This window comes from Salmo trutta, chromosome 37 (genome assembly GCF_901001165.1).
Source record: "Salmo trutta chromosome 37, fSalTru1.1, whole genome shotgun sequence".
NCBI classification, from domain to species: Eukaryota; Metazoa; Chordata; class Actinopteri; order Salmoniformes; family Salmonidae; genus Salmo; species Salmo trutta.
The window spans coordinates 7,725,649-7,747,245 of record NC_042993.1 but is presented as its reverse complement, the minus strand read 5'-3'; the positions used below and the strand labels follow the sequence as shown (position 1 = coordinate 7,747,245).

General features: G+C 42.8%; 2 protein-coding genes across 2 annotated transcripts; both read left to right on the top strand.

The window, feature by feature from the left end:
- The first annotated feature begins 57 nt into the window (after positions 1-57).
- On the top strand, positions 58-8,778 carry mboat7 (membrane bound O-acyltransferase domain containing 7). Its single transcript, XM_029736279.1, has 9 exons — positions 58-179; positions 849-928; positions 1,185-1,314; positions 2,717-2,843; positions 2,941-3,097; positions 3,585-3,780; positions 5,541-5,693; positions 5,801-5,977; positions 6,166-8,778. The coding sequence occupies exons 2-9, from the start codon at positions 853-855 to the stop codon at positions 6,575-6,577; spliced, it is 1,428 nt and encodes a 475-aa protein (XP_029592139.1). The 5' UTR covers positions 58-179; positions 849-852; the 3' UTR covers positions 6,578-8,778.
- Positions 8,779-9,269: 491 nt separating this feature from the next.
- tmc4 (transmembrane channel-like 4) lies at positions 9,270-19,645 on the top strand. The gene is made up of 16 exons (XM_029736625.1): positions 9,270-9,477; positions 9,906-10,089; positions 10,222-10,370; positions 13,203-13,358; positions 13,787-13,872; positions 15,384-15,529; positions 15,640-15,787; positions 15,928-16,086; positions 16,247-16,404; positions 16,679-16,799; positions 16,980-17,077; positions 17,175-17,358; positions 17,505-17,635; positions 17,880-18,035; positions 18,838-18,916; positions 19,048-19,645. Exons 1-16 carry the CDS (start codon positions 9,438-9,440, stop codon positions 19,156-19,158), a joined length of 2,106 nt encoding a protein of 701 aa, XP_029592485.1. The 5' UTR covers positions 9,270-9,437; the 3' UTR covers positions 19,159-19,645.
- The last annotated feature ends 1,952 nt before the right edge of the window (positions 19,646-21,597 follow it).

The window sequence follows — 21,597 nt, the reverse complement described above, 5'->3', positions numbered from 1 at the left end:
GATTATTTTTTAAATGTACTGCCTTAATTTATGGACGGGGCAGTGTCCATGGGCGGGGTTTTGGTTGTGAATGACACGTTGGTGCGGTAGTAGGAAGTGGGATTTACCAAATCATCACGGTGCTTGAATATTTGTTCCAGGGATTGTTAACTATATTGAATGTCGGCCTGATTTTAAACGTGAGTACGTTTACTCTAGAAGTTTAGCTACATCCTTTGAACAGAGATGTACATCTACAGGGAATACAATCATTGAGCTAAGAGCTAACGTTGGCTGCTACTGTAGCAAGTTAGCTCGTTGTGGTCTTGGGGGATAGCTAGGCACATTTTTTTGCGTTTCTAGAATATGTAACTTATCGCCTATAGAAGATCCTCTAGAATAAATATTTCCCTTGTCTTCTGTCACTGCGGCACTTCCTCTCGTGTCACGCAAGGCTGCAGTAGCTAACTAGCCCAGCGTGTGCTAACATTTAACGCGTATGTTGCAATTCTGTGATTACTCCATCCATGGCATGATCAGGCGAGCTCTGATTCAGTCCACACACTAACTCACGTCAGTGGTGTAAAAATGTTGTCATGACGATGTGTTGTTGAGGCATGTGTATGATATAAACACTTTCTTATACTACTTAGCTTGTACCAATATTTGTGTATTGAGGAACCAACATGCATAGCAACTTCGAATAGAACTGACATTAAGTTGTCGATCACAGGATTTATCACTGTCATAATGATGTATGCAAACTGCAGTCAAATTTCTCATAGCATTTTTCCATGCAACGCAGAGGACCTATTTTAGTTACCATGATCATACTGTATACTGTGTGTGTGTTGTGTACCTGTGTGCAGAGAGATGTCTCCTGATGAGCTGGTCTACTTGGGAATTCTCGCTGCTTCCATCCCCATCGGGTTCCTATTCCGGTACCCGAGTGAGTATTCTATCTGGGCCGTCGAATAAATTCACCTAACCTATATGGCGTCTCCTAGAATAGATGAACACTGAAAAACACAATTCTTTATTTTCAATACATTCTGGTAACACGCAGGACAGAAGAATTAAAAGGCAGTTGCAATCACGATAACATGTCTAAACATTTTTTAGCACATGATTTATAATAGGCCTATCTGCTCTGCTCTGAAGGTTTATTGTGAGTGAAATGTGTGTGGGTATTATTGTTGCTGTAGGTCCTCCAGTGAAGCAGGGGGCAGCGTTGCTCTTGGGCCTCTCGATCACCATAGCAACATGTCATGTCCATGCCCTCCACTCGCTGGTGACAGTGCTTGGAACATGGATCATCATCAAGAGCAGCTGGCGGTGAGACATTAGTGATGGGGGGGAAGAAATCCATGCAGTTACATACCGATATATTATTTTTGACGATATGTTGTATCGTTTTGACTATATCACAATATAATTTTTTGCGCTAGTTGGCTGTACCTGCAACAAAACTCCAGTATCTTTTCTTCATAACTTCTTCTATATCTTCTTTTTAAATCCGGAGCCAATTTGTTTTCAGCACTTTTATTTCCATGACTGATCACAACTTGTGTTCTCAATGGCTCTCTCTTGTCCCTTTGCAGCAGACATATGGTGAGCAGTATGTTTGGAACATCGAATCGCAATACATATTGTATCAGCGCCAAAGTATCGTGATAATATCTTATCGTGAGGTCCCTGGCAATTCCCAGCTTTAAGAGACATTATTCAAAATATACAAATGATATACAGTTTAAGTCGGAAGTTTACATACACTTAGGTTGGAGTCATTAAAACTCGTTTTTCAACCACTCCACAAATTTCTTGTTAACAATCTATAGTTTTGGCAAGTCGGTTAGGACATCTACTTTGTGCATGACAAGTCATTTTTCCAACAATCGTTTACAGACAGATTATTTCACTGTATCTCAATTCCAGTGGGTCAGAAGTTTACATACACTAAGTTGATTGTGCCTTTAAACAGCTTGGAAAGTTCCAGAAAATGATGTCATGGCTTTAGAAGCTTCTGATAGGCTAATTGACATTTGAGTCAGTTGGAGGTGTACCTGTGGATGTATTTCAAGGCCTACCTTCAAACTCTGTGCCTCTTTGCTTGACATCAAGGGAAAATCAAAAGAAATCAGCCAAGACTTCAGAAAAAAATTGTAATTGCATACTATTGTACAAACAATAGTATGCAAGTATAAACACCATGGGACCACGCAGTCGTCATACCGCTTAGGAATGAGACGCGTTCTGTCTCCTAGAGATGAACATACTTTGGTGCGAAAAGTGGAAATCAATCCCAGAACAACAGTAAAGAACCTTGTGAAGCTTGTGGAAGGCTACCTGAAACATTTGACCCAAGTTAAACAATTTAAAGGCAATGCTACCAAATACTAATTAAGTGTATGTAAACTTCTGACCCACTGGGAATGTGATGAAAGAAATAAAATCTGAAATAAATAATTCTCTCTACTATTATTCTGACATTCCACATTCTTAAAATAAAGTGGTGATCCTAACTGACTGAAGACAGGGAATTTTTTACTAGGATTAAATGTCAGGAATTGTGAAAAACTGAGTTGAAATGTATTTGGCTAAGGTGCATGTAAACTTCCTACTTCAACTGTATCAACAGACACTGTAGAACACTCCTGTGTCGTAATGGTGTGCCACTATTTAGTGTGACAGTCAGGAACTTCTCTCTCTCACCCATTCCCCTGTTTACCTTCTTCAGGAGTGCCCCAGCTCTCTCTCTGGCCTGGACCTTCCTCTACCTCCTCTTCTTCAGACTGGTCACATGGTTCGGCCTGCCGCCGCCAACACCCTTCGCCAACGCCATCCAGCTACTCCTCACTCTGAAGGTACATCTACAGGAAGAGATGGAGGACATACACGATTACTGAAATGCAAGGGCATAATGATGTTGTTTACAGTAACAACCCACTTGTTTTCATTCAGATGGTCAGTCTGGCCAATGAGGTGCAGAGTTTTCACCTGGAGAAGAAACAGGAAGTGAGCTCATTCTCTAAGTCTCCTGTGGTTGGTGGACTGTCCCAAGAGCCTTCCCTCTATGATATGATAGCCTATAGCTACTGCTATGTGGGTATAATGACAGGTAAGGCTGTCTAGCCCCATTCCCTAGTTTGTTTCATCATACAGGGCTACTGTCAACATATCCACAGTTCACCCATTTCTCTGGACCTCTTTTTGATATGGAGACAGGTGAATGGCTTCAGTGTGTATGTGGTGTAAATGTACCATGTATCTAGTATGATTTGCCACAAATTTGCTTTTGCACCCATTTTAACTGTTGTTTCTCTCTGTCTTTGTATCTGCCACTAGTAAAATATTGTGAGTCTGCTTACGTTCTCTTCCAGTACACGACCTTCCTGTAACTCTCCTTCCTTTTTTTACTCACCCCCTTCGTCCATCACCCATTAACACTACTCTTCTCTCTTGCAATCTATCCTTTTTGTCCTCCAATGATCCCTCTCTCTCCTTATTGTCTTTTCTAACTTGTACTATTCACCTTGTCTATCCTACCACTTCTCCCTCAATGCTCTCTCTTCATCCCTTCATTTTATCCCTGCATCTCCCTAAAGGCCCGTTCTTCCGGTTCCAAACCTATGTGGACTGGCTGAGGCAGCCCAGCTCCCTGGACCTTCCTGGCTGGGTACCCTGCATGCTGAGGCTGAGGTTGGTGCCTGTCTACGGAGCTCTGTTCCTGACCGCCAACATGTACTTCCCCCTGGCATACGTCCGCACTGAAGAGTTCCTGGAACATCACTTTGTCTTCAGGTAGCAAAACAGCACTCTTGATTTTGTAAAAATGTTGTTAAATAAATTACTTGTATCAAAAAAAGGTATACTACCCTTCAAAAGTGTGAGGGCACTTAAATTAGTTTTTTAAAGAAAAGCACTTTTTTTCTCCATTTAAATAACATCAAATTGATCAGAAATATAGTGTAGAGATTAATGTTGTAAATGACTATTGTATCTGGAAACGGCAGATTTAAAAAACTTTTTTTTTTTTAAATAAAAATAATATCTACATAGGCGTACAGAGGCCCATTATCAGCAGCCATCACTCCTGTGTTCCAATGGCACGTTGTGTTAGCTAATCCAAGTTTATCATTTTAAAAGGCTAATTGATCATTAGAAAACCCTTTTGCAATTATGTTAGCACAGCTGAAAACTGTTGTACTGATTAAAGAAGCAATAAAAATGGCCTTCTTTAGACTAGTTGAGTATCTGGAGCATCAGCATTTGTGGGTTCGATTACAGGCTCAAAATGGCCAGAAACAAAGACCTTTCTTCTGAAACTCGTCAGTCTATTCTTGTTCTGAGAAATGAAGGCTATTCCATGCAAGAAAATGAAGATCTCGTAGAACGCTGTGTACTACTCCCTTCACAGAACAGCGCAAACTGTCTCTAACCAGAATAGAAAGAGGAGCGGGAGGCCACGGTGTACATCTGAGCAAGAGGACAAGTACATTAGCGTGTCAAGTTTGAGAAACAGACACCTCACAAGTCCTCAATTGGCAGCTTCATTAAATAGTACCCGCAAAACCCCAGTCTCAACGTCAACAGTGAAGAGGCGACTCCGGGATGCTGGCCTTCTAGGCAGAGTTGCAAAGAAAAAGCCATATCTCAGACTGGCCAATAAAAATAAAAGATTAAGCTGGGCAAAAGAACACAGACACTGGACAGAGGAAGATTGGAAAAAAGTGTTATGGACAGACGAATCTAAGTTTGAGGTGTTCGGATCACAAAGAAGAACATTGGTGAGACGCAGAAGAAATGAAAAGATGCTGGAGGAGTGCTTGACGCCATCTGTCAAGCATGGTGGAGGCAATGTGATGGCCTGGGGGTGCTTTGGTGGTGGTAAAGTGGGAGATTTGTACAGGGTAAAAGGGATCTTGAAGAAGGAAGGCTATCACTCCATTTTGCAACGCCATGCCATACCCTGTGGACGAAGCTTAATTGGAGCCAATTTCCTCCTACAACAGGACAATGACCCAAAGCTCAGCAAGAACTATTTAGGGAAGAAGCAGTCAGCTGATATTCTGTCTATAACTGAGTGGCCAGCACAGTCACCAGATCTCAACCCTATTGAGCTGTTGTGGGAGCAGCTTAACCGTATGGTACGAAAGAAATGCCCATAAAACCAACTTGTGGGAGGTGCTTCAGGAAACATGGGGTGAAATCTCTTCAGATTACCTCAAATTGACAACTAGAATGCCAAAGGTCTGCAAGGCTTTAATTGCTGCAAATGGAGGGTTCTTTGACGAAAGCAAAGTTGGAAGGACACAATTATAATTTCAATTAAAAATCATTATTTTTAACCTTGTCAACGTCTTGACTATTTCCTATTCATTTTGCAACTAATTTCATGTAAAACAAGGACATTTCTAAGTAAACTTTTGAACGGTAGAGTAGATTTTTTTTATTTATATTGAGTTGGCATAACAGAATTGTGAGTTCATTCACCGCTGTCTTTCGCTCTCCAGAGAGCTACGTAGTTATACATAGAGGTCTCTCTCTATTCCCCCCTCCAGGTTGTTCTACATGACGGTGGTGTTCTTTGTGTTCCGGATGCGGTTCTACGCTGCATGGTGTGGGGCAGAGGCTGGCTGCATCAGCGCAGGACTGGGCTGTTACCCAGAGGGGGCGCTCTCCAAGCCGGGAGGGGGACCCACTGTCAACTATAGGCAAGTCTCACACAGGATATTCAGTCCAGTTGGGGAAAACAGTAAAGTACATTCATTCATAATTATTTAAGTGTTTAATCTTGGTTTTGATCCTTCGGTCTCTCCAGCCCTGACCCTGAAAGTCCGGTTGTGTACGACTTCAAAACCATCCAGAACATTGACCCATACAACACTGACTTCTGTGTGAAGGTCCGCCACGGGATGCGCTACTGGAACATGACTGTGCAGTGGTGGCTGCATCACTACATCTACCCCAACTCCCCCTTCAAGGCTTACGCACTCAAGTAAGGGCCCTATGTAGGTTCACTAGAGAAGGCATGTGTATTGTGTCTAAAATAAACTGTCTCATAGAAGTCTGTTAAACTACAAAACTACAGTCAACTTTCAATATATTTGTAACTGCCAGATAAGATGTCCCCTGAATGTCACTTGATGCATACGTTTCACAATTCTCTCTCTCTCTCTCTCCCAGGGCTGGATGGACCATGTTCATCAGTGCATACTGGCACGGGCTTCACGCTGGCTACTACCTGTCATTCCTCACCATTCCCCTGTGCATTGCGGCTGAGTCGGCCATGGAGGCGTCGGTCAGGGCCAAGCTGGGGCCCCGGGGTCAGAGTGCCTTCGACTGGGTCCACTGGTTCCTCAAGATGAGGGCCTATGACTACATGTGTATGGGCTTCGTCCTGCTGAAGGCCAGCGACACCGTCCACTACTGGACCTCCATCTACTTCATCATCCACATCATCGCCCTGGCCTGCATTCTGTTTGGGAGGCTGATGAAGGGAGGAAAGAGGGAGAGAAAGAAGAGTGAAATGGAGGAGAAAATTGAGGGGGAGAAGAAAGAGGTGAAGCAAGAGGACGTGAGAGAGAAGACAGAGTGAGAATGGATTGATGGGTGGGAGATGGGAGGATGTACTGTATGGGGAGGATAGGTTTACTAAAAAACGACTATTCCCACAATGCACTGTCTGTCACTGATCTGTATGGGTCACTTTTGTCAGTTAGGTCCAGTGATGTCTCCCCTGGTAGAGAAGAGTTATGTTCGATCCCAAACTGGCCCCTAGACCCTACTAGGGTTTGATTTGCAGTTGGGAGGTAGAATAGATGAAGTTGTAGGATTTCCCTAACCAGGAGACATCATTGGACTATTAGCTGAATACAGTGAATCCTTATGAACATTGTTGTAACCCAGTAACAGTTGCCATGGTGATATTACATTACAAAGCACGTGTACATACAGGTATAATTGGGTGAAAGAATGTTTGCTTAATGAATGTTATTTTTGATGTGTGAGTGGCAAAAAAGTTCAGGGGGATGTAGATTATTCAGCTACTTCACTTGTGCGTATGTGTGTGATTATTTCAAAATCAGTCAATTTTCATACAAATTTACTTCAATTAGTTTAGAGGACACAAAATTGTATGTTCTAAGGCTGTAGGTTCAAGATGCTGCCTTGAAACAGAGTAGAAAGTACTGTATAGCCACAGCGGCACATCCCTTGAATCCATTCATAGAGCAAGGACTCAATTTGAACTGGGATCTAAGTATGTTACTCAGTCTGTAATTTTGCCTAAATCTCTAATCCCATTGACATCAATGCATGATTTACTCAAAGTTAAATACAAGTCACAGGCATTTATCTCAAGTCATGACCAGATCAACAATGCATTTTCCCAGTGCAACAAGACTTTCTGCTTCTTTATATTTGAGTTTTCATTGATCAGGCCATTCCTATGATAAATTATAGAATAGTGCAGAAAACTGAACTTCGGATAACCATGAGTACATACTGAGTTATACTTGTCTCGTTTTAAAACGCATATAGAGGATCCAGTCATAATGAATGTGGCAGTTGTATACGTTCTCTTTCCTCAACATTCTTATTAGGTTTTGTATTATGATAAGATGATAATTTCTCCCTTAGCTCCAAGTTGAAAGGAAAACAAATTCTCTGTCATTATTAAGTGGAGCCATCCTCAGTGATTTGTTCTCAGAGTAAAGACCAAGAAACTTGAAATAACTTTCACTGTGTCAAGAGGGGCTACTGGAACCAAAAAGACCAGTGCAAATTTCAGAATGGAATCTGTGGTTTAGAAAAATATGAAAATTGCTTAAGGTATTTGCTATGTTGATTTTAATCTGAATATATTTTACTGCATTATTTAAAATGTCGTTTTGGGTGATCTTCTGAAATGTTCTCATCTTGACTTGGCCTGTAAATGAGCATTTTACTCATCTCTTCTTCTTTACAAAAATGATCTGTCCTGCATTCCGTAGTCATTAGTAATCTCTTGTGGACAGATGCACGTAACATAAATAGAGCATTTGCTGCAATTACGCCAGAATTGCGTTCTAGGTGTCTGAGATTATTTGATTAGAGATGTAATTCTATACTGTATGGTGAATATGTATTTATTGTTCTTTATTGTTGTCTGTATCACTGGCTACATCTCAGATGACACCTGGCTATTCCCCAGACAGTGCACTACTTTTGGTCAGACCTGGGCCAAAGGTAGTGCACTATATTAGGAAATAAGTTGCCTCAATCAGAACATTTTGGCAGTGACTGAGGACTGACTGACAAGGTAAGGTTGTAGAAAGACCAAGCTACCAGTCAGTCCTCAGTCACTGCCAAAATGTTTGACTGCCATCTTATTACAAATGTAATGGTATTACTATATAATTTTTTTTTAAATAAATTGTGCTGACAGTAGAATAAAAAGTTATTTGGAATTATATTTCTTGTAATTTAATTTACTAGATAGCATGGAAGCATTGTATTATAATTGTTTACCACAATCTGATATATCCAAACCCTCCCTCCTTTTCCTTGTGCCAAAACCCTAACCCCAAAGAAACAACTACCTTGTGTTTTTTTTATCAGCCAACTCATTTCAGTACATGACCAGTATAGAAAACATTCCTTGATGGTTGCTTCTCCATCACGTGTAATATTTAGTTTTTCTTGTGTATTTTTGTTTGTTTCTGAATGGTTTCACCTTGATACTATGATGATTGTAACTCTCCCTGCCTTGTAACAGTTCAGTGTTACCAACGGAATACATGTCTCAGCTATTCAACACGTCTGAAGTCTTGTTCCTTATTGATGTTTTGTTCATGGATGTTGGCTGTAGTTTTATTAGTGCACATTTCTCTTGCAATTTCTGATCTGACATGGTTCATTCTATGGTTTTTACTTACTATAGGAGTTGTCAGACCTGAAAATGATCAACGTTCCCCTATCCCCTTGCACATACTCACACGCACAGCAACGAACACACAAATCCCACTGTTCACAGGCTTGCCTCTATGGTTACCTAACATGTCACATCAGTGTACAGACAGGTTTATGAACTGAAGCACAGACAGTAAACACTCCTACATGATTAAGTTATGGGTCTAACCTGTAACCAGTCATCAAATGTCTTGTAACACCCCAGCTTGTTGATACTGCATTAGTTACTAACGTCCATGTTCTGTTGGATGTAAGCTGAGTGGAGTGTAACCTAACGGTCTACCAGGAGTGAATGGGTTAAACGTACAAGGAAGTATCTGTGGCAGAGATGGTTATTTGCATGGAGCAAAGTCTGAGGGGGGAGTGATTCCTGGATACTACCTTGTAAAAGAGCTAGCCCTGTATGCTGGTTTAACTATATATTAGCATTGTAATTAGCAGTGAGATACAGAGGACTGGTTGTTTGATTGTAGTGTTTCTGAAGTGTTGGTGGAATCCTCCGTCTCATGGAGTTCAGTGAGCTACAAAGACAGAGCTCCACTATAGGTAAGCCGCGCGACTAATGTTTTGTAGGTGTGGTATGTTCGGTCTCATCGGTACAGGTGTGCCTTTGTGTTCAGTGAAATGCTTCCTGGTTACTTGTTTTGTTCTATACAAAAATATGCTATTACATGGTAAAGGGAGATTTTCCAAGAATGTATACTTTAAAATATCCTTGAATTATGTGTACCACACAAGTATAATACACCAACAGATTGCAACTCTTCCAAAACTACAACCAATCAACTACACTGACACTGGGCTGACTCAGGACATCACTCATAGTTTTTCTCTGTATATATATATATATATATATTGGATATTATAGGTGAATGCACCAATTTGTAAGTCGCTCTGGATAAGAGCGTCTGCTAAATGACTTAAATGTAAATATATATATATATATATCTTTGCCCTCCTCTGCCCTCTCCAAGCCCACGGTTACCATGGTGCCCAGCAGTTGGTGAGGTTACGGAGTAAGTCTGTAGTGTCCAATCAGAATGGCCCTCAGTTCAACTGGGGTTCTCCCCCCTCGGAGGGGGGAGAGGAGGGTGACTCGGGTCCCCCTAAGGACCTCAGAGAGCGGCCTATGACCATGCGCCTAAAGAGAGCGATACGGTATGGGACCTCAGTGGTCATAGTAGTTACTAGCGTCTCTGCCTCTGTGCAATTCCTTTGCTGTTGTCCTGTTGTCCTACTATACTCCCTCACTTCTCTAATCTTCCAAAAAGCATACTCTCTCTCTTCCAGGGAGGTGCAACAGATGCGTGTGCCTGTGGTGACTAGCTGGCAGTCATGGAAGAGGAGCAAGGCCAAGTCCCTGAGCAGGTTCAGAGCAGATGCAGGGGGAGTCATGTCCTATGTAGCTCTGTGGAGAAAGGCTCTGCATAAGATAGGAGGTGACAGATTTAATCACACTGTATCACTCAATAAAATCAGGCAATGGTTAATCCAATACCAACTACATACACATCTATATCCTGGGCTGTATGTACAGTTGAAGTCGAAAGTTTACATACACTTAGGTTGAAGTCATTAAAACTCGTTTTTCAACCACTCCACAAATTTCTTGTTAACAAACTATAGTTTTGGCAAGTCAGTTAGGAGATCTACTTTGTGCATGACACAAGTCATTTTTCCAACAACCGTTTACAGACAGATTATTTCACTTATAATTCACTGTATCACAATTCCAGTGGGTCAGAGGTTTACATACACTAAGTTGACTGTGCCTTTAAACAGCTTGGAATATTCCAGAAAATGATGTCATGGCTTTAGAAGCTTCTGATAGGCTAATTGACATTTGAGTCAATTGGAGGTGTACCTGTGGATGTATTTCAAGGCCTACCTTCAAACTCAGTACATCTTTGCTTGACATCATGGGAAAATCAAAAGAAATCAGCCAAGAACTCAGAAATAAAATTGTAAACCTCCACAAGTCTGGTTCATCCTTGGGAGCAATTTCCAAACGCCTGAAGTTACCACGTTCATCTGTACAAACAATAGTACGCAAGTATAAACACCATGGGACCACGCAGCCATCATACCGCTCAGGAAGGAGACGCATTCTGTCTCCTAGAGATGAACGTACTTTGGTGCGAAAAGTGCAAATTAATCCCAGAACAGAAGCAAAGGACCTTGTGAAGATGTTGGAGGAAACAGGTACAAAAGTATCTATATTCACAATAAAACGAGTCCTATATCGACATAACCTGAAAGGCCGCTCAGCAAGGGACCACGTCGTACTTTTTGGAGAAATGTCCTCTAGTCTGATGAAACAAAAATAGAACTGTTTGGCCATAATGACCATCGTTATGTTTGGAGGAAAAGGGTGAGGCTTGCAAGCCGAAGAACACCATCCCAACCGAGAAGCACAGGGGTGGCAGCATCATGTTGTGGGGGTGCTTTGCTGTAGGAGGGACTGGTGCACTTCACAAAATAAATCATGAGGATGGAAAATTATGTGGCTATATTGGAGCAACATCTCAAGACATCAGTCAGGAAGTTAAAGCTTGATCGCAGAATGGGTCTTCCAAATGGACAATGACCCCAAGCATACTTCCAAAGTTTTGGCAAAATGGCTTAAGGACAAGAAAGTAAAGGTATTGGAGTGGCCATCACAAAGCCCTGACCTCAATCCCATAGAAAATGTGGGCAGAACTGGAAAAGTGTGTGCGAGCAAGGCCAACAAACCTGACTCAGTTACATCAGCTCTGTCATAAGAAATGGGCCAAAATTCACCCAACTTATTGTGGGAAGCTTGTGGAAGGCTATCCAAAACGTTTGACCCAAGTTAAACAATTTAAAGGCAATGCTACCAAATACTAATTAAGTGTATATAAATAAAATCTGAAATAAATCATTCTCTCTACTATTATTCTGACATTTCACATTCTTAAAATAAACTGGTGATCCTAACTGACCTAAAACAGGGAATTTTTTACTAGGATTAAATGTCGGGAATTGTGAAAAACTAAGTTTAAATGTATTTGGCTAAGGTGTATGTAAACTTCCGATTTCAACTGTATGTGACATACACAGAACTTAACTACACTGCTCAAAAAAATAAAGGGAACACTTAAACAACACATCCTAGATCTGTGTGGCCTCCACGTGCCTGTATGACCTCCCTACAATGCCTGGGCATGCTCCTGATGAGGTGGCGGATGGTCTCCTGAGGGATCTCCTCCCAGACCTGGACTAAAGCATCCGCCAACTCCTGGACAGTCTGTGGTGCAACGTGGCATTGGTGGATGGAGTGAGACATGATGTCCCTGATGTGCTCAATTGGATTCAGGTCTGGGGAACGGGCGGGCCAGTCCATAGCATCAATGCCTTCCTCTTGCAGGAGCTGCTGACACACTCCAGCCACATGAGGTCTAGCATTGTCTTGCATTAGGAGGAACCCAGGGCCAACCGCACCAGCATATGGTCTCACAAGGGGTCTGAGGATCTCATCTCGGTACCTAATGGCAGTCAGGCTACCTCTGGCGAGCACATGGAGGGCTGTGCGACCCCCCAAAGAAATGCCACCCCACACCATGACTGACCCACCGCCAAACCGGTCATGCTGGAGGATGTTGCAGGCAGCAGAACGTTCTCCACGGCGTCTCCAGACTCTGTCACGTCTGTCACGTGCTCAGTGTGAACCTGCTTTCATCTGTGAAGAGCACAGGGCGCCAGTGGCGAATTTGCCAATCTTGGTGTTCTCTGGCAAATGCCAAACGTCCTGCACGGTGTTGGGCTGTAAGCACAACCCCCACCTGTGGACGTCGGGCCCTCATACCACCCTCATGGAGTCTTTTTCTGACCGTTTTTTGAGCAGTATATATGCACTTGTTAATGCATACACAATCACCTCACATAGATTAAGTTTTCTCGAGGCTTTCAGCAATATCTAAAAGGCCTCGGTTCCACACACTTCTACTGCATTAGGCTAAATCAGGGTCACACAGTGTTTCTTGGTAGTCTTAAACAAATCTCCTTTGAAACTAAAATACACACCTCATACACATGGTTATGGGCTTAAAACAAAGAAGACACCTATACCATGTCACATATAGGAGATGAAATGTATTACATTCTGACATTCTGACATTGCATCCCAATATGTTATTTTTATTTAAATTATGAAATTATGAAAAATATGAATAACATTCCAGGGCTACTGTCGTTGTTAATTATGTTGCCTTCACATTCACCACATGGCCCTGTGACCCCTGTCTTTGCAGGCCACTTTGGCGGTGGTGTCCAGTCCTACTTCATGTTCCTGCGCTTCCTGGTGGTGCTCAACTTCCTGTCGTTCTTGCTGATTGCTGGGTTCATCCTCATCCCCAGTATCGTGTTCAGATCCACCAGCACCAGTAACATGACAGTGGACAGCACTGGTAAGGCCAGCACTGGAGGATGCATTTTCAAACCAGGCCTATGATTGGTTAAAGGGTGATGGCATTGGAGTGACATTCACTATCTTTATTCCAGTCCAGTCTATTAACATTATTCTGTCTCCAATATAAAACAATGTCTTCTCACTGTTCCCTGTAGCAGTATCATAGCAACAGATCTGCCTTAGAGGATGGGCTTTTAATTGAATTGAGGGATTGAAACTGCAAATATTGCAGCAGTTGTTACTGGGATTCTCTCACGGGTTTGAGAATGGAGTCCCTAACAAAGTAGCAGGTCATGGAACTTAGGTATTCTGTGCCAAGGCTGCGGTGGGAAACATGATCAAATGTGACCTTGGCTTATCTTCAAACAGCTGAGAATGTGTGTGTGTGTGTGTGTGTGTGTGTGTGTGTGTGTGTGTGTGTGTCAGGTCCAGAGGTGTGTAAGGTCTATGATCCAAATCTTCAAGGTCTGGTGGTGTTTTACCAGTACTTCCTGGACTTACTCTCTGGAACGGTGAGAAAACACAACATGTGTAATCTAGTCCTGTGTACCACTGGTTATAGATATAGTGAATACAGCTCAGAGAACAACACTTCTCTGAAGTTCAGAATGCAAAACCATGCAGCTTTGTTTTAAGAGGCCTTGGCCTTTCACACACTTTTCTCTGTCTGTCTGCACATCCGTCTGTCTTTCTGCCTGTGTATGCTGGTGATTCTTTGATCCACCTCTACACAGACGACACCATTCTGTATACATCTAGCCCTTCTTTGGACACTGTGCTAACAAACCTCCAAATGAGCTTCAACGCCATACAACACTCCTTCCATGGCCTCCAACTGCTTTTAAATGCTAGTAAAACTAAATGCATGCTCTTCAACCGATCGCTGCCCGCACCTGCCCGCCCGTCCAGCATCACTACTCTGGACGGTTCTGACCTAGAATATGTGGACAACTACAAATACCTAGGTGTCTGACTAGACTGTAAACTCTCCTTCCAGACTCACATTAAGCATCTCCAATCCAAAATTAAATCTAGAATCGGCTTCCCATTTCGCAACAAATGCCTTCTTCACTCATGCTGCCAAACATATCCTCGTAAAACTGACTATCCTACCGATCCTCGACTTCGGGCATGTCATTTACAAAATAGCCCCCAACACTCTACTCAGCAAACTGGATGTAGTCTGTCACAGTGCCATCCGTTTTGTCACCAAAGCCCCATTTACTACCCACCACTGCAACATGTATGCTCTCGTTGGCTGGCCCTCACTACATATCCGTCACCAAACCCACTGGCTCCTGGTCATCTATAAGTCTTTGCTAGGTAAAGCCCCGCCTTATCTCAGCTCACTGGTCACCATAGAAACACCCACCCGTAGCACACGCTCCAGCAGGTATATCTCACTGATCATCCACAAAGCCAACACCTCCTTTGGCCGCCTTTCCTTCCAGTTGTCTGCTGCCAATGACTGGAACGAATTGCAAAAATCTCTGAAACTGGAGTCTTATATCTCCCTCAGCTGTCTGAGCAGCTTACTAATCACTGTACCTGTACACAGCCAATCTGTAAATAGCACACCAGACTACCTCATCCCCATATTGTTATTTATCCTCTTGCTCTTTTGCACCCCAGTATCTCTACTTGCACATCATCATCTGCACATCTATCACTCCAGTGTTAATGCTAAATTGTAATTATTTTCACCTCTAGGGCCTATCTCCCTACATTTGCACACACTGTACATAGATTTTTCTATTTTTATTTTATTTTGTGCTATTGACTGTACTTTTGTTTATGTGTAACTCTGTGTTGTTGTTTTTGTCGCACTGCTTTGCTTTATCTTGGCCAGGTCGCAGTTGTAAATGAGCACTTGTTCTCAACTGGCCACCTGGTTAAATGAAGGTGAAATAAAAAATAACGTACTGCTTGTGGGTTTGTGTGTTTGTGTCAAGTCTGGTATGCTACTAGTCTAGTAAGCTCCACTCTCACCACTTCCCACCCTCCACCTATCTCCCTCTCCCAGGGTTTCATGGAGTACTCCTACATGTTCTATGGTTACTATAACAACACCGTGGCAGAGAGCAGTGGCTTCCACTACAACCTGCCCCTGGCCTACCTCCTCACCTCCGTCTTCTACTTCGCCTTCTGTCTCATCTGTATCGTCACACGGTACCTTCTGGAATGCCCTACACTTCCATCTGCATAGAAATAAAATGGATAGAATGGACATTAACCATAATGACTTACTGACCCCCCACTCCGATTGGTCCCTTATACAGCATGGGGAGCGCACTTCGCGTTGCTGTGGCAACAGGCAGCGGTGCTGCCGGCAGTTACAGCAAGATGGTGTTCACTGGCTGGGACTACGGTTGCCAGGGAGACCGGGCCACCAAACTCAAACAGAAAAGCATCCACTACCAGCTACAGGTAGGAGCTCTGCCTCTTACTGCATGGTCACTGAAGATGCACTCCTCTTTCCTCCCCTCTAATTTCTCTGTATGATCTCTCCCCTTTATTTCTCCCTTCTCCACTCTCTCTCCCCTCTATCTGTCTCCTCCCTCTGTCAGGTGGACCTGGAGGAGGAGAGGCTACAGAAAAAGGCTTTGTCTCTAACCTTAGGTCAGACAGTGGGTCTGTGTTCTCTACGCATCTTCCTCATGCTCATCTCCCTCACCCTCATAGGAGGAGCTTTCTTTGGCATCTTCAAGGCTACTGTCTTCAGCCAGGTCAGTCAAAAACACAAAGAAACAAAACAAAAACTATTGATTGGATGTTTGGCCTTTCATCCTCTCCATGTCATATTGAGTCAGTACAGGGAGGTGGGTATCCTGGGGCTGTTCTAACCTTTTCTGGTTGACCTTTGCCCCCTCTCCTTGTGGTTTCTAGGCACAGGTTGGAGCAGAGGGCATTCTGGGCCTGTTCTGGGTTTACCTTCCTTCCATCGTCATCACAACAGGAAACTTTGTTGTGCCCTTCATGTGTGACCAGATAGCCCTGTTTGAGAGATATTCTCCTAGTACCACCATCATCATGGCACTGTTCAGGTGTGTGTGTGTGTGTGTGTAGCCTCTGCTGAGTCCCTAGTTTCAGGCATTTCTTTTACGCCTGCTACGTTAGGTTAGTGTGTGTGTGTGTGTAGCCTCTGCTGAGTCTCTAGTTTCAGGCATTTCTTTTACGCCTGCTACGTTAGGTTAGTGTGTGTGTGACCTTATCGCTTTGCTAGAGCTTCACTCAACCAGTGTGTGCGCGTGCATACGTGTGTGTATGTCTCTCTGTGTGTGTGTGAATATTGCCTGTGTCCCTCCCTCCTGTGTTCAGGTCAGTGTTTCTGCGTATGATAAGTTTGGGAGTGCTGCTGTTTACTCTGTGGAGTCAGATCACCTGCTTTAAAGACAGTCCAAAATGTGAGCTCTGCCAGTACAACAACAAGGAATATCCGGTAACCACTCTCTTAATACAGCATGGTAGCAGTCAGGGTCTAATTTATCAGATTTGTCTAGAAAAGATGATATCTCCATTCGATTCTACCTACAGTACAGAACCGGTATCAACCATGTTGCATCATCTTCTATTCTTTCCCACCCATGCTATGTCCGTCTGTCTTGCTGCTGCCACCCAGTGCTGGGAGACGCGTGTGGGACAGGAGATGTACAAACTGGCCTTGTTTGACTTCCTCATTACCATCGCCATGCTTTTCCTGGTGGAGTTTCCACGCAGGTAGTGTACACTATACACCCTACTGTGGTGTAACTCAATCTGAGCTAGTCATCCTCTATCACATTTATTGATGATCTCTTCTTCCATACTGTGGCAGGTTGTTTGTGGACCACTACTCCTGTGCACTGACCCGGTGGGTAGGTCGTCAGGAGTTCTTGGTGCCTCCCAATGTGCTGGGTCTGGTCTACGGTCAGACAGTGGTGTGGACTGGAGCTCTGTTCTGCCCTCTGCTGCCTCTCATCAACACACTCAAGTTCTTCATCCTCTTCTACTGCAAGAAGGTCAGGCTGCTCTCCATACTGTACCAATAATGGAAATGTAATCAATTCATTTTCTGAAAGGTTTCTCAAGTTAAAGTTTGGCCCCAGATCAGTTGCCCTTCACTACACAACCACAGTAACCCCCCCCCCCTTCATCTCTCCTCCAGGTCACTCTGTTTTCTAACTGTCGTCCGGCGGTGAAGACGTTCCGCTCCACCACCTCCACCATCTTCTTCCTGGTGGTGTTGCTGTTCGGCTGGGGCCTCGCCCTCGTCGCCATGATCTACAGCCTGGCCCAGTGAGTGACTCTGCCTACGTCTGAAATGACACCCTATTCACTATATAGTGTACTACTTTTGAACAGGGCATATAGTCAAAAGTAGTGCCCTATATAGAGAATAGGGTGCCACTTCGGACGCAGACTCTATCTCTACTGCAGCAGGAAGGAAGCCTGTTATACAGTGCAGGGATAGTAGTGGCAGATGGACCAGGTGTAGTGGTGGTGGTGGTAGATGGTGAGGGTGTTGATATGTCATCCTCAGGATCCATCCCTCTATGAGCTGTGGTCCGTTCCGCTCTCTCACTATGATGTGGAGTATCGTTCCCAACACCTTCTACACTCTCTCCCTGACAACACAGGACTTCATCTTCTACATGGGCTCCCAGGCCTTCTCCATCCCTCTCTTCATCTTCTCCTGGTGAGTCCCCTTGTCTTACTGATCTATTCATTTTCTCCTGGTGAGTCACCTTGTCTTACTGATCTATTCATTTTCTCCTGGTGAGTCCCCTTGTCTTACTGATCTATTCATTTTCTCCTGGTGAGTCACCTTGTCTTACTGATCTATTCATTTTCTCCTGGTGAGTCACCTTGTCTTACTGATCTATTCATTTTCTCCTGGTGAGTCCCCTTGTCTTACTGATCTATTCATTTTCTCCTGGTGAGTCCCTTTGTCTTACTGATCTCTTCATTTTCTCTTGGTGAGTCACCTTGTCTTACTGATCTATTCATTTTCTCCTGGTGAGTCCCCTTGTCTTACTGATCTCTTCATTTTCTCCTGGTGAGTCACTTTGTCTTACTGATCTCTTCATTTTCTCCTGGTGAGTCACTTTGTCTTACTGATCTCTTCATTTTCTCCTGGTGAGTCCCCTTGTCTTACTGATCTCTTCATTTTCTCCTGGTGAGTCACTTTGTCTTACTGATCTCTTCATTTTCTCCTGGTGAGTCACTTTGTCTTACTGATCTCTTCATTTTCTCCTGGTGAGTGATTTAGTCTTACTGATCCGAGTGTCCATTGCAGGTACATGGGTCCGTGTGTTACTGTCTACCTTGTGTTTGATGATGTAATATTGCTTTTGTAACTCAACAAATGGGAGGCCCATATCTGCATAGACTCATATGGTCAGCATGGGTTATTTCCATGTGTTCAGATTCCTGTACATAACATTCTGACTGTGTTTGTTGCATAAACATTGCTCTCCTCTGTCTCCCTGTCCTGATAGTGTGGTGCTGTGTTACGTAGCAGCTCTAGCCGCAGTCTATGGGAAGAGTGTTGATCTGCTAAAGGCCCAGCTTAAACTGGTAAGTGATGAATGGGGAGAAGTCCTACATGACATCATAATGATGCAAAAAAATATATGTTTGAAACAAAACCATGTCCATGACCCATACTCAAGCTTAACCTTGTATAACAGTGTGTTTAACTCTAACAGGAGGGACGTGATAAGCAGTTCCTGGTCAAGCAGATTGAAGAGCTGAGTAGAGAGATGGGGGTTCCAACAAGGGACCAATTGGAAACATTTGACACTGGTGCAGCAAACTGACTCAGACACCAGACCCATCTCCCGGCCCAAGGCACTTCTTGTAGATTTGAAAGGCTTAGATAGGTTTTGCATGTGGCAATAGCACAAAGCACATATCTACACCTTCACAAATCACTTTACAATTGTCACTCTCTAGTGTACGATAGCTACATTTGAGGCAAAGTTTTACTTATTATGATTGAGTGGTGATGAATGCACCAACTGTAAGTCACTCTGGATAAGAGCTTCTGCTAAATGACTAATCTAAATGTGGAGACTACCATTTAGTATATTAAATATTTAGTTTGTTACCCTATTTCTCTCTCATAATACCTGTAACAGCAATTGCCATGTTCATTGCCTTTGCATTCTCTTACTCACCTCTTGCCTAAACATCAGACTGTGACCGTGTTTACCCCATGGTTATTCAGTGTGAAAGAAGTCGCCCTAAAAAAGAGGCAAGAGTCTCTACAAGCCAGAATGTTGAATACAATTATATTTACACTTACCGGTTGTCCATGCTGTTGGTCCTTTTGACGGTAGGAAGTGGAGATACAATATCCACAGGAAAGTATTGTTTACCCAACTTTTTGCGGCGACGGTATTCGCTTGTATCTCCAGAGGCATTGTTGCACATTATGTAAACAGTAGCCGAACGTTGTCGACCGAAGCACGTTCCCTCGCAGTCAGCTGGGTATAATTTGTGGAACGTTCCAACAGGAATCTGTTCCAAAAAGTTCGTAAATAACAAGATTGCCAGCAAACAACGGATACAAAATTGCATAGTGGCAGAATAAGATACCGGGTAGGGAGTGGGCTATTTCATTAAGTTTTTCACTCACCACGTTTATTCCGAAAAATGTCTGTCCTCACTCAGGACAACCGAGGTAAAGACAGTTCAAGTTGGATATTCGCGCTTTCAAACCACTTGAGCCACAGACTCCAAATAAGTGTCATGATGTTGGAAAAATTGCGCACAACATTGCACAGGTCTTATTTTCACGATTTGGACATGACTTCGCTTTCCAAAGCTAATAAACATATGCCAATGTGAGCAGCATTTTGTATTCCAAGTTGAATTAGTTAGGGAGCGTAAACAAAGTACAAACTCTTTTTACATTCAAATTTCAATAGCTCCTTGGTCATGTGGCCTACTGACTTCAAACAAGGTTCAGAATGTCCACTGACTACCATTCTATATTGCACACCCCCCTTTAGTTTGTCCATTTTCATCTCACAAGATTTTACATTAATTTTTCAAAATGTAAAGTTTCAATAGCTCCTTGGTCATGTGACCTAGTGACTTCAAACAAGGTTCAGAATGTCCACTGAGTGGCCATACACATTGCACACCCTTTAGTTTGTCAATTTTCATCTCATATGGTTTTACATGAATTTTTCAAAATGTAGAATTTCAATAGCTCCTTGGTCATGTGACCTAATGACTTCAAACAAGGTGCAGTATGTCCACTGACTACCCTTCTATATTGCACACCCTTTAGTTTGTCTATTTTCATCTCACATGGTTTTACATTAATTTTTCAAAATTTTGAATTTCAATAGCTCCTTGGTCAATAGCTCCTTGGTCATTACTCTGGTGACTTCAAACAAGGTTCAAAATGTCCACTCAGTGGGCCTACACATTGCACACCCTTAAGTTTGTCCATTTTCATCTCACATGGTTTTACATGAATTTTTCTAAATGTAGAATTTCAATAGCTCCTTGGTCATGTGACCTAATGTCCGCTGACTACCCTTCTATATTGCACACTCATGTTTGTGTACTGTAAAATCATGCGGTGTAACGTACATTTTTCATAGTTTCACATTTGCAATAGCTCCTTGGTCATGTCAACTACACACCTAAGAAGCATGCAGTGGATATACACCCATATTGCATAACCTCTAGTCATGTATCTTCTATATTGTTGTACATTAATATTAGTTTGACAGTTAGGGGGTTCAGTCTAGTGTTGTGTTTACCCTTTTCTTTATATTTATCTATAATAATTGGTAGTTCTAAGTACTTATTTTCCCTGTTTTTTATTTTTCCACTGTATTTAACAGTGGTACACAATAAAGAGACAGATAATATCTCCTTTTGTCATTAATATCAACCATAAAGGAAAAGGGCAAAGTACGAGAGTCATGCTTTTAATTGTCCAAAGCAGGGATGGAGAGTGAGCTAGTGAGGTAGGCTGCAGCGGGTTTTCTGGTCTATACATATACTGAACATGTAACCACAGTAATGGTGGCCAGTAAATCAATGAATAAAAATGTAATATTGGCAAATTAAACAGAAATTGTAGACCTTTAATCTTTTCCAACATGTCAGACACTTAATTCAAGCTATGTATGAAACATTTCACATTGTTAACTTTCTCTTTATCCCTGGTTGATGTACATTTCAGAGCCTCTTCAGTGTGGATTTTTATTTATTTAACTAGGCAAGTCAGTTAA

What these genes read in the sequence shown, in the direction of transcription:
- tmc4 (XM_029736625.1), top strand. Translation starts at nt 9,438, where the DNA reads ATGGAGTTCAGTGAGCTACAAAGACAGAGCTCCACTATAG. An exon ending in ATCATCATGGCACTGTTCAG is followed by an intron (nt 16,405 to 16,678) that starts GTGTGTGTGTGT and finishes TCCTGTGTTCAG; the next exon opens with GTCAGTGTTTCTGCGTATGA. An exon ending in TAAAGGCCCAGCTTAAACTG is followed by an intron (nt 18,917 to 19,047) that starts GTAAGTGATGAA and finishes TAACTCTAACAG; the next exon opens with GAGGGACGTGATAAGCAGTT.
- mboat7 (XM_029736279.1), top strand. Translation starts at nt 853, where the DNA reads ATGTCTCCTGATGAGCTGGTCTACTTGGGAATTCTCGCTGCTTCCATC. An exon ending in CTATGTGGGTATAATGACAG is followed by an intron (nt 3,098 to 3,584) that starts GTAAGGCTGTCT and finishes ATCTCCCTAAAG; the next exon opens with GCCCGTTCTTCCGGTTCCAA. An exon ending in GAACATCACTTTGTCTTCAG is followed by an intron (nt 3,781 to 5,540) that starts GTAGCAAAACAG and finishes TCCCCCCTCCAG; the next exon opens with GTTGTTCTACATGACGGTGG.